This window comes from Neoarius graeffei, chromosome 14, assembly GCF_027579695.1.
Source record: "Neoarius graeffei isolate fNeoGra1 chromosome 14, fNeoGra1.pri, whole genome shotgun sequence".
Classification (NCBI taxonomy): Eukaryota; Metazoa; Chordata; class Actinopteri; order Siluriformes; family Ariidae; genus Neoarius; species Neoarius graeffei.
In genome coordinates, this window is record NC_083582.1 from 32549077 (window position 1) to 32562139 (window position 13063).

Below are 13063 nucleotides of genomic sequence, written 5' to 3' on the forward strand. Positions count from 1 at the left end.
ACCGCTAAGAAAAGTCACGTGACCGAAACCCAGCAATTGGCCTGTCAGCCGATAGCCTGTGTCTATTGAGAGCACACACACACTCTTAATCTGTTGCCGGCTTGCTAGGCCTGTCACAGCTTCACAACTTCACACCTACGGTCAATTTAGAGTCACCAGTTAACCTAACCTGCATGTCTTTGGACTGTGGGGGAAACCGGAGCACCCGGAGGAAACCCACGCGGACACGGGGAGAACATGCAAACTCCACACAGAAAGGCCCTCGCCGGCCACGGGGCTCGAACCCGGACCTTCTTGCTGTGAAGCGACAGTGCTAACCACTACACCACTGTGCCGCCCATCCATTTGTTTTGAGCTGCAAAGTGATCATGCTTTGATGCTGAGGCGAGGATTATGAACCATCATTTATTTCTGTCTTTCTTTCTCTTTTCTTTGCTCTTTCTTGCTCCATCACGCATGTCTGTAAGGCAAGACTCTGATTCAGGCGGTGTTCCGTAAGTTGATAGACTTGAGTGCGGTGGTGTGTGTGTGTGTGTGCGCACGCGCGCGCAAATGTTGCATGTTACTCTGCTAACTTTTGTTGTGTTGGAATCTTACACTGAAGCTGACTAAAGACAACTAGGGGTGCGAACCTCAGTACGATTTTTAACCAGTTAGTTGTCTGTCATTTTCGATAATGTATGATTTTTGATTGTTGCATCAATTAATTTTAACGGATGCCTTTTGATAACAGTTAATAAAAATATCTTGCAAATTACTCGAGGTGCTTCTTGTCTTAGTTACCTAACATGTTTTTATCCTCCCATGTAGATTCTTAGTCGGGGACCTTTCTGATTCAGAAGGGGATTTGACCGAGCAGCCGCGAGAGTCGGACCTGCAGAGCCCAGAGGAGCCTGAAGGCGCTTTCAGTCATGGCACAGAGGTGGTGCCCTGGTACGTACTCTCACTATCTGCTGATATGCATCGCTTCCTGCTGCAGGGTGCCACCGTCATCCATTACGAGCAGGAGAGCCACCTCACAGCCCGTTGCCTGCTGCGCCTGCAGCCCGACAACTGCACCCTGACCTGGATCAAACCCCCAAGCAGCCGGAGCAGGGGCATCGTACCCGATTCTCTCCTTCAGGGCCAGGTGGTCGTGTGCGGCCTCACAGAAGGAGTCCTCGACTTGAGTGCCGTCAAAGCCGTGTTCATGGGCCATCCAGGGATCGACATCAACGTAGTGCGTCTGCAGCACAAGTTATGTGGTCTGAGTGCCGAGGAGAACGGAGTCACGCTGCTCTACGGGCTGCACACCACCGACAATAGGCTGCTGCACTTCGTGGCACCGCAGCACACGGCATCCGTGCTGTACGAGGGCCTGCGGGAACTTATCAGTGCCATCAGGAAGATGAAGAGGTTCCCGGACCAAAGATTGCAGTGGCTACGTAGGCAGTACGTCAGCCTCTACCAGGTATGTTACCAACAGGAGCACTTTGAAATGGAGCTTCTTCTTGAAAACCTCATTCGGAGACGTAGTCGAGGAATTCACTGAGCCTGAGGCGGATAATTGTTTTAGTATAAATACACAGGTGATTACTTTACTTAAAAAAATAAATCTTTTATTTCATTCTTCAAAAGCGGCATGCAAATGTAATAACGGTGCGACGCAGACTTGTCACTCATCTATGCTGACTCGCACAAAATACTTTGTTTTGAAATCGATAAAATAAATCACAATCCCACCTTCCCTTTGAATAGTTTTAGACCAAACTTCGTAGCATCTTTAGTGCTTTTAGGAACAGCATTTTCTTTCATCATTTGTAATTCTTCCTCACTTGCGGTGGCGAAGCGATTGGCCGCCGTTTTGCCGAGTCGCTCGAGGTGATTATTGAGAAATAGTCTGAATCTCTCGACCAATCAGAGCTCACAATTTTCTCTAATCGGCTGCATATTTATGCTCAAGTGTAATATTCAACATGTAATATCCTGTCACTAGCTGTCATTCCTTTCATACATTTTTGTACCGTGTTTGCAAATTCGGAATATTTTGTCCCGTTTCGAAGGCCGTATAAAATGGTTATGCTTGAAGGTACCTTATCCTTAAAGGACCCATGGCATGGTGGTTTGTTGATGCTTTAAACGGGCTCGTGGAGGTTTCCGGATGTTATATCCGCAGCCTTTCTCGAAATGAACCCTCGGCACGTAGATATAGCCTCCTGGGAGAAAGCCCCATTTCAGCGCTTTTCCCAGTGTGTCGTTTTGCTAATGAGAAGCAGGAGGCGGGGAAGGGTAGAGGGTGGGGGCGGGTCTTATCATTAATATTCATGACATGTAAACGTGTTACCTCTGATTGGCTAAAAGCACTGTGACGCTACCTCCAGTGGGTCAGAACAAGCGGATGTGGGTGTCTTACTATGGCGAGAGAGAAGGAACAAACCGCGAAGGGAAAAATACCGCGCGCTGACGTCATTAAGGTGCGACGCGAGGAAATAAATTCAACAAATGTTTGGGTTTTTACTGAACAAACAAATAAAATGAACGAGTGACTTAAAAAAAAGAATGTGGGTGTCTTTGTAAAAACTGTTTTGATTGGCTATTATAACGGAGCATGCTGCATGCTTTTTGGTTTTATAGCGCAGAGTACCTGGCTAACTGCAGGAAGCGGTTAGCTGCACAGCTAATGTAGCCATTGCAAGGCTAACGTGGCACCGATTTTAAAACACGGCAAAACGACTTAACAGTTATACGCTTACTTGTTCGGTGTTTGTGGCTGATGCGGCAGGGATGCTTGGTACGGACCCAGGCTTCAGTGACAGTTGATTGTGCAAAACCTGCCCTGTACTGTCCCAAGTTGTGGAAACATTCATCAGGAAAATGCTTCCGACAAACATACATCGTCTTAGGTAGACTTGACGGCGTATTATTGGAGTAAATAAAATTAAGCCACTGCGTCTTCAGGGGCTCTCCCGTCGGCAGTAAAAACAGACTCCTTTCTGTGTTGTCACATCCATGTACAGCGCAACTTCCATGTTTGGTGGCAACTTTTGAGCTGGGCAGGCAATCCATACAGTGGGTGGGAATCCGGGGGGGGCGTGGGGATCATCTCCCTTGCTGACGTAGGCAAGGGAAGAGTTTATCAACGTGCCGTTTTTACGTGCCATTCTCAAATGTTGGGCATAGTTTGGTTTACACATTATGAAATTTCTAGCCACTGGGGTGACTTAAGAAGGTCAGAGGAACTCATTTTAACTTTAAAAAACCTCAGAAAGTGAAAATTTCATGCCATGGGACCTTTAACCCTTTATTTTGCATAATTATACAAATAAAAATTTGCTAATATTATTCATCTCTTCAAGGAAGAAAGAACAAAAAGGGTACGACTATAAATAAAAAGGTCATGAGAATTGCATTTAGTCCAAAATGCAATATTGGTCAAGATTTTGATTTAAAAAAAAAAAAAAAGGGAAAAAATAACAAGTAGAAGGAAAAGTACAGTACAGAGAAATATGGGTTATTGTATGGGTGTAATTTCAAAATCTTTGACTTTAACCAGTGTTGTAGTCGAGCCACTAAACCTTGAGTCCAAGTCTGGTCTAGAGTCCCCAGTGTTCAAGTCTGAGTCAAGTCCCAGAACAAGACTCCAAACGCTGAACATGCCGTATGAACAGGTGAATGTGCTTCTCTTTATCAGGGAGTGTGAAGTATTCTGTCAGAGATGGTTGGGAAACGGATGTAAGTGCAGAAGGTGCGTTTATTAATCCGAGTGAAGACGGCAAACAATCCAGAACAACAGGCAAAATCGTAAAACGGTGAAACAGGCAATAGGTTGAACAAGACACAAACAGGCTATTGTAGACTCGGTAGAATCAAAGACGAGAAACAGGAAATCAGGGCTCAGGAAACCAAACAAGGAAATAAGGCTCGGTAATGTCAGCAACGCAACTCCAATACTTCGCAAAGCAAGTGTGTTTTCAGTTTTTATATCTGTGCGCTGATTGTGCCTTAATCTTGTGCAGGTGTGAGTCATTTACGGTGCGTGCATGAGAGTCTGCTTGGCACGTACGCGCTGTCCAAAGCGCGCCCGAGAGTCTATCTGATGCACGCACCAAGGCGTGCAGGTGTGACACTCTTACACAAAATTAGTACAAAATTAATGTAGATATAAATATCTCTCATCATCTCTAGCTGCTTTATCCTTCTACAGGGTCGCAGGCAAGCTGGAGCCTATCCCAGCTGACTACAGGCGAAAGGCGGGGTACACCCTGGACAAGTCGCCAGGTCATCACAGGGCTGACACATAGACACAGACAACCATTCACACTCACATTCACACCTACGCTCAATTTAGAGTCACCAGTTAACCTAACCTGCATGTCTTTGGACTGTGGGGGAAACCGGAGCACCCAGAGGAAACCCACGCAGACACGGGGAGAACATGCAAACTCCACACAGAAAGGCCCTCACTGTCCACAGGGCTTGAACCTGGACCTTCTTGCTGTGAGGCGACAGCGCTAACCACTACACCACCGTGCCGCCCTAGATATAAATATCTTATGCCAAATTATTATGGCATGTTACAAAAAATAAAGAAAAAAATCCGAGTCCTCGTCTCCAGTTTGAGTCCAAATGCAGTTAATACATGAGTCTGAGTCCAAGTCATCGGTGCTCAAGTCCAGGTCAAGTCAGGAGCCCTTAAAATTAGGGCATGAGTCGGACTCGAGCACTACAAGCCTGACTTTAACTCTGTTTTAAAAAAAAAAAGAAAAAAAAAAGGAAGTGGGTTGTCAGAACTCTTCTTGGGTGACCAGTTAGAATGTGTCCATTGTTAACTGTGCTCAAGTGATGAAAATGTAAACATGAACTTTTAGTTCTCATGAATTATGTTTTGTTTATGGCCAACGTCTAGAGTTTGGGACAAATTGCAAATTACTACACGTGTTTAATGAATTCGTTCGTCTCGTTGAAATTAAGCCTTTCTCAAGATTTCAGTTTTCTTTTATGAAGGAAACTTTAATCTACGAGCAGCAGTTGATCCTAATAGCCGGTTCTTGTGTAAAGCTAATGGTTGTGGTATAAATCAAGATTTGACGTCCACTATATAGCCAATACACGCCTGGCCATCAGACCTGTTGAACATCCTGTTCCAGATTTAGTCCCCTTTTTGCTCTTCTAATAAGCTCCATTCTTCTGGAAAGGCTTTCCACTAGATTTTGGAGCGTGGCTGTGGGGATTTGTATTCATCAGCTATATGAGCATTAGTGAGTGAGCAGTGATGTCGGGTGAGAATGCTGGGGTGCAGCTGGAGTTCCAGTTCATCCCAAAGTCCAACTTTGGCAAACCATGTCTACATGGAGTTCTCTTTTACCCCTTTTCCACAAAATCAGTTCCAGGGCTGGTTCGGGGCCAGTGCTGGTGCTGGTTCACAACTCGTTTAACTTGCGAGCCAGCTGAGAACCAGTTTGCTTTTACATAGCTCGCGCTGCTAAGGGAAGCCACGTCATTACGTCGTTGTATACGTCAGTTACGTCGCTACTTTTGCATAAACCTTGGCGCGAACATCGAAGCAAAAACAACACTGAAGAAGCAGCAGCAACAACAACAATAATAATAATAATGGATGACTTCGCGTTTGTACAGCTGCTGCTTCTCGTCACTTAAAAATGGCGATCTTTCGCGGTCTTGTTGTTGTTGGTCTTAACAACTCCGCCCCCCGCTGACATAAGCGGTTCTTTTCTCTGGCCCAGCAGAGAGTTGGTGCTAGCCTGGAACCGGTTTTTCTGGCCCCAGAGCCAGTTCTTTGACAAGCAATATATCAAAACGTGTGGCTCAATCGGACTCGGTGTGCTATTACTTTGTTCGTTATTCTACGACTTTTTCACAAAATGGTCGCGAAAAAATCGTCCAAAGTTTCCCAATCATTTCTCGGGAATTAATTGAAAAACAACGCACTTTTTCAAACCTCCACTGCTCTGGCATGCATTGACCTAGAGACATGATTCAAACGTAAAAACGTAGAGAAACTTCTCCTGTGTGGATCTGGCATTCAACTTTTTTGCTAGGTTCTATACTTTTGGATCAGTCCCGGCTCAAACACCATGAGCAAAAATGGAGAAATTCGGGGTTTATAATGGGTGTCTACTGCGTTACACACCAGTGAAGCTCGTTAAGTTAGAGTGTAGAGGGCCTGAAAAAAACCCTCAAATTTTCTCGTTTAAACTGTGTTTTTGATGGAACAATGAATTCTGAATTATACCGGCGAATTCTAAAGGAAAATGTCAGGACATCCTAATAATAATAATAATAATAATAATAATAATAATGGATGACTTCGTGTTTGTACAGCTGCTGCTTCTCGTCGCTTAAAAATGGCGATCTTTCACGGTCTTGTTGTTGTTGGTCTTAACAACTCCGCCCCCCGCTGACATAAGCGGTTCTTTCCTCTGGCCCAGCAGAGAGTTGGTGCTAGCCTGGAACCGGTTGTTCTGGCCCCAGAGCCAGTTCTTTGTCAGTGGAAACAGAAAACCCGGTTCCAAACTAAGCACTGGCCCCGAACCAGCCCTGGAACTGCTTTGGTGGAAAAGGGGCATTTGTGCACAGGGGCACAGGTTTAGGCTTCTAAGTTCCAGTGAATGGAAATCTTCATGCTACAGCATAAAAGGATATTCTATACAACTGTTTGCTTCCAATTTTATGGTAACAGTTTGGGGAAGACGTATCTGGTAACGTATGGGTGTGGTGGCTTTTAAAGCAAGCTAAAATGCAGTCGAATGCAACCGAGTCCAGAGATCTTTGAAATTTTTAAATGAATACTTGGGAGGTCTAAATGAATGTGTATTACATTTTTGTATAGAAATCTAAAAACGAAAGCATTAATTTGGGTTAATCGTCGTCTTTCGGCTGTTCCCGTTAGGGGTCGCAACAGCAGATAACGTCCCTCTGTCTCCTCCTGTCCTCCCTATATCTTTTTCTGTAGCACCAACCATTGTCATGTCCTCCTTCACCACATCCATGAATCTCATCTTTGGCTTTCCTCTTTTCCTTCTACCTAACTCCATCTCCAGCATCCTTTTCCCAATATACCCTGGATCTCTCCTCTGCACATGATCAAAACCATTCTCAATCTCGCGTCTCTCACTTTGTCCCCAAGCCGTCCTACATGTCCTGTCCCTCCTAATATGAGAATCTCAACATCATATTATTATACCTACACGTTCTTTTCGGGTGTTCAACGTGTCTTTCTCTTTCAAAATTCTTTCAAAACCTTCCGTATTTAACAACGCAAACCTGGCAGCCATGTTTGTTTACGAATTGTCGCAGTCGCTCACTAGTGCAGAAGTTTTACGTCTCCAATGTGTGACGTCATGTTGTCTTGACAACCATGCAATATCGTAAACCATATTCAACGCTCATTCTCCATTGGGTAGAGTGACGTAATACACGTAGGATAAGCGATATGCTAACAATATTGCATGCTATCCAACCAAATGAATGAAACCCACTAGAAGGGAATAGAACACGTTTTTTTATTCCATCTAAAAAGTGTCCTGCATGTATGATAACACATTTAAATAATATTGACTGGCTTTGAGTGGTCTATCAGATATATATTTCATTCAGCTAGCATGATACTGAATGAGTCAAAGATGAGTTCAAGATCATGCTACCTAAATGGAATATATCTGATATACCACAAAAAAGCCAGCCAATCTAATTATTATTACTATACATACACACTCTTCATATCAGCATTCTCAAAGGCGTACCCACGGCGGTCCAGTTACCTTCTAGCCGGTGTAGCATTCAGCAGTAGTGCTAGCAAAGGCCAATGCTAGCACAGGCCAATGCTAGCACAGTCAAGCCGAATATTATTATTATTATTATTATTATTTTCCCTTAGTTACTTCCCCAGATAGCAAAAATCAGTTGAATCAACATTGAAATAGCGTTTGGCAGAAAACATTGAAATAATGTTGAAATGATATTGAAAGCGTCCCCTTGAATTTGGGTTGAATCAACGTTGAATTTTCAACCCTATCAGCATTGAATCAATAGTGATTCAACCATCATCTAAATAGAAACTTGCATTTAAATTTCCGTTGATTTCATGTTGAAATAATATACTGAATCAATGGTGATTCAACCATCATCTAAAAGGAAACTTGCATTTAAATTTCCGTTGACTTCATGTTGAAATAATATACTGAATCAATGGTGATTCAACCATTATCTAAATGGAAACTTACATTTAAATTTCCGTTGATTTCATGTTGAAATAATATACTGAATCAATGGTGATTCAACCATCATCTAAATAGAAACTTACATTTAAATTTCCGTTGATTTCATGTTGAAATAATATACTGAATCAATGGTGATTCAACCATCATCTAAATGGAAATCGACATGATACTGAATCAATATCTGTTTGACCATTATCTAAAAGGTACATATGCTAATTACTTTTATTATTCATTCAGAGTTACTTCATGGGTGTCTATCAGCCTACACAGACAGATCAAACACTGCATACAACCACATACATTCATACATGCATATTTGTCAATTACTGAATGAAATAACAGAAGAGGGATTGTTTGTTATTGTTGTTTTATTGTGTCAGTAACAACAGAAGAAAAAAAAAAGACTTCAATCCTGAAGTGGAGGCTGTGGGAGAAGTAGAGGCAACATTTATGTCAGTGCTCATGATAGAACGTTTTGCAGACAGCAAATACTACAAATCACCTCTTACTTTTACAAAACAGCAATTTAGGAATATCAAGTTCACTTACATCTAGTTCCTTTTCTTTCCCCCGACACGCCAAGGGGCGTACCGAAGCCAATTTTTCACCAATTCACTGAAGGCCTGCTGTGTAAGCCTAGCCATTTCTAGCATAGCAGACCCGCCTCACCTTATGAAAATCACGATAATACAGGTCAGGTTAATTGTCACAGAGGGCTGTCCTTTCATAGCTACCATTTCACTACTACGAAGCCTATACACTATTTTTAACCACACTTACCACAAAGAGGAGAACTGGCCAGTGTTGTTGAAGCAAATTTCTTCAGTCGCAAGCACGGACAGTCTATGGTCGCAAGTCTCGTCGTCAATGGAGCTTGAGCTCTTCTGAAAGTTCTTCTGGGAGACCGTTATTTGGACCATTCCAAATAGCGGCCGGTACGGTAGAAAACGGAGATGTTTGTTTTTCTGTTCGTTTTTTCCTTACATGTTGCACACACAAGATTTGCACATAACCATAAATAATAATCTATTCTTCATAGTTCCTTGTGCTCTATTAAAATTCTAAATTAAATAAATGAAATTCAATGAAATATAGGAAACCCCCCTCCCACAAAATGGTCTCACCCAGAGTGCACCCCAGGCTCCCGTCCAGTGGTGCAGTGTATGATGACAACAAAATCAACATGTATTCAACATTGAGCAAATGTTTCCTTCAACCATTACATTGATTCGAACACATTTTTTCAACTTTTTATTTTATCAGTGGTTGATTAATGGTCGATCCACCATCAGTGTTCAACTATAACTGTAAATCAACCATCTTGACCAAATATCAACATTGAAATAACATCATTTGCTATCTGGATCGTAACTTGGTTACTTTTAAAATCAACATCGACAACTACACACAACAGAGTGACCCAGCAGCCAAAATTCTCTCAATTTTCCACTTTTAACGAAGCAAACGTCGCGGCCATGTTTGTTTACAAACTGTCACAATCACTCGCTAGCGTGGAAGTTTTACATCTCCAATGTGTCTGTTTTCCAGTTTTTCGATGTCCGTTGGTATGTTTTTCTCTTGTAAATATGCGTGAAGAATATATAATGAAGTTTTGGCAGCCTTTCCGGTGTTCAGCACGTCTTCGGTTTCAGTTTTCAGTTTATTTATTTAGTGCTTAATTATAGTATAGCTAATCCTAGCAGTAGCACTGGATTAGCCTCGTCTTCTCTCTTTCCCGGCGGACAAAGAAATGATCGTGTGCAGCAGAAAAGTTTTGTCATTGGATCTTTGCATGAGCTCTGACGTGTGACGTCGTGGTGTCTTGACAACGTGCAATATTATAACAATATTGTTCGCTCATTCTCCATTGGGGAGAGTGGCGTAATACATGGAGGATGAACGATATGATTACAATATTTCATGCTATCAATAAAACCGCTAGAATGGAATAGAATACATGTTTTTATTCCATGGAAAAGTGGCCTGTATGTATAATATTACACTGAGATATAATGTATATGATATATATGTGGCACGGTGGTGTAGTGGTTAGCGCTGTCGCCTCACAGCAAGAAGGTCTGGGTTCGAGCACCTTGGCTGACGAGGGGCTTTCTGTGCGGAGTTTGCATGTTCTCCCCGTGTCCGCGTGGGTTTCCTCCGGGTGCTCCGGTTTCCCCCACAGTCCAAAGACATGCAGGTTAGGTTAACTGGTGACTCTAAATTGACCGTAGGTGTGAATGTGAATGGTTGTCTGTGTCTATGTGTCAGCCCTGTGATGACCTGGCGACTTGTCCAGGGTGTACCCCGCCTTTCGCCCGTAGTCAGCTGGGATAGGCTCCAGCTTGCCTGCGACCCTGTAGAACAGGATAAAGTGGCTAGAGATAATGAGATGAGATAAAACAAAATACATTAAGTATCCAAGTATAGTCACAAAATACAGCTGATTTGAGTATTTCCACTTCTGCAGAGAGAAAGTATAATTATAAATAAATGAGTCCAATTCATATGGCGCTTGTCCATGACATGCTGTATATTTTGTCCTTTTCTTGTTTTTCGAGCAGGAAGGAAAAACAGTGTTCTTTGTAGACAAACCTGGGAAACATTGAATTACTGTAGCCTAAGTACAGATTGCATGTTTATTTCCTATGCTCCTGTTTATAATTCCTTATTAATGCTCTGTTGTTGGCCTGCTGGAGTTGATCTCTTTTTCCTTCTAGGAGGATGGTAAATTTGAAGGACCAACGTTGGCTCAGGCCATTGAGCTGTTCGGGGGTCGGCGCTGGAACATGGGCTCAGGCAGTAGAAGCACGGAGAAGAGCACTGCTCAGAAGAACAGCCCACTGGGCATCAGCTCTAATGCCAAGAAGAAGAAAAAAGCCCTCGTGAGGGTAAGCTGTAAGAGTGTATGTGTGTTGTTTATGGAACTGCTCAAGTTGGCTCTAATCTTTTATTTGATGTACTCAGGGGGACAGCGGGGATGGAACTGATGACGAGATGATCTCGCGCAAGACAAAAAGCTGCAAGGAAGTTCTGAGCAGGAGCTCTTCAGATCCGTTAGATAGCGTGGAGCAGGAGGAGAATGGTGAGAAAAGTAGACTTTTTTTTTTTAAAGTTGGCTTGAATGTGATTTCAGTGGTATGATTGTTAGCGTCAGATGATCTGGTTCAAGTTTTTCAGAAACTGCGAACCTACTGAAATTTTCATACAGCAGTCTCTAGAGTTTGCACAGAATGGTGTAGAAAGCATCCACTGAGCAGAGGGAACTCAAATAATTACTCTTTACATCCGTGGTGAGCAGAAAAGCATCTCAGAAAGCACAATACGTCAAAACCTGGGGTAAATACGCTACAACAGCAAAAGAAAAAAAAACACATCAGGTTCTAGTCCTATCAGCTAGGAACAGGAATCTGAGGCTACAGTAGGCGCAGTGTCGCTGAAACCGGCCTGTTAGAGAGTTGTAGTACTCGCTGTTAGACAGCCGGTGTGTTGAGATCTATTCCAACAATAGATTCTTAAAATACAGTTTTCTCCTTTTTTTTTCGTACTTTTCAGGAAACCAGCTTTTAAAATGCCGAAAACGTCCTCGTGTTTGAGATGCATGCAAAAGAGAAATGTACATCTCCGTTCAGGAACACATCACTATATGAAGTCTTTTTTCCAGGTCAGATGGTCAGGACGTATCAGACGAGTCCTCTCTGCATTGTAGAGTTTGTGTTATTGAGTGCTAGGCATGTAACGATTCACACAATTCATGATTTGATTCACAGTATTCACAAATCGTGAGATTTGATTTTCCCATGACAGTTTTTGGAAAAAATAAAGAATTTTATAACCCAACAAATGCAACATTTGTTTTCCTGTTCTTTTGTCAACTTAAATATTCCTTTTGTTGCATTTTTAATAACCAAGAATAATTCACCTATATTTGTAAAAGTTGGAGTAAAATACAAAAGCCTATTAACTAACTTTTGTACTGTAAATATTTTGTACTGTAAATATTAACTAACTTTTGTACTGTAAAACTTAAATAACTTTTGTACTGTACTACCTTCGTTTGCTTCTCTAGCTTTCAGCAGTCTGTATGAAGAGAGCTCGGATTTCTTGTTATATCACACAGCAGCTCTTTCCCATTTTAAATCTGTTTTTTTGTGTTTCTGTGACATTAGAGCTGTGTTACTTCTGCCTCTGGTGAAGTTACGTGTATTCCCGCTATTGTACATTATTCTGTCTAAGCAGTGCAATTACAGCTAGGAAAAACTAATTATACAGCCTGATAATAATCATGATACCTTTTTATCTTTCATTGATTCGAATTGTCACAAATTTGTATCGTGAGTTATCTCCGCACGATATATCGTTACACGCCTGTTGAGTGCAAGATTTCATTTACTGCCTACAAGTTTAGTCATCATAAAAAAAAAAATCCTTTAAAAGCTCTAAAGGGGAAAAGACATTTTTCAGAGCTTTTGTAAGAAGGGAGCGATGTAAAATCAGTATCATTGTACTGCATCAATGTTGCTCTTGTCCACGTGTGTAGATGATTCCAGCACCTTTGGAACCCCTGGATCCTCCTCCACATCTAGCACCAAAGCCCAATCCCCTGGAATGTCCTCCTTCTCCTCCCCCTCCCCTTCGTGCTCATCTTCTGTAAACAGCTCCACCCCCGTCCGGCCTCAGTCCTCCCCTGTCCTCCCCTGCACCTCTAAAGGTCAACCCGGGTAAGACCACATCCTTTACTGAACACGCTGTAGCAGCTGACGTGTGTACGTGTGTGTGTTAAAATGAGTACGTGTATAATTCATGCCTTAAGCTGATTTTCTCAAATCGACCCATTTTGAAACAGA

At 42.4% G+C, this 13063-nt stretch overlaps 1 protein-coding gene across 10 annotated transcripts in view; it reads left to right on the plus strand.

Moving 5' to 3' along the window:
* plce1 (phospholipase C, epsilon 1) overlaps window positions 1-13063 on the plus strand; it is a 207175-nt gene that overhangs the window by 152092 nt on the left and 42020 nt on the right. For 7 of the 10 annotated variants that reach the window (XR_009656455.1, XR_009656457.1, XM_060939539.1 and 4 more), the window contains 5 exons: window positions 468-494; window positions 811-1450; window positions 10937-11107; window positions 11184-11301; window positions 12757-12937. Coding sequence is in view for 7 of the 10 variants with exons in the window: in XM_060939539.1 (XP_060795522.1) it covers window positions 468-494; window positions 811-1450; window positions 10937-11107; window positions 11184-11301; window positions 12757-12937 (1137 nt within the window). In the remaining 3 variants the exon portion in view is untranslated. The remainder of the gene's footprint in view (window positions 1-467; window positions 495-810; window positions 1451-10936; window positions 11108-11183; window positions 11302-12756; window positions 12938-13063) is intronic. The other 3 variants (XR_009656456.1, XM_060939536.1, XM_060939543.1) reach the window with 1 other exon arrangement.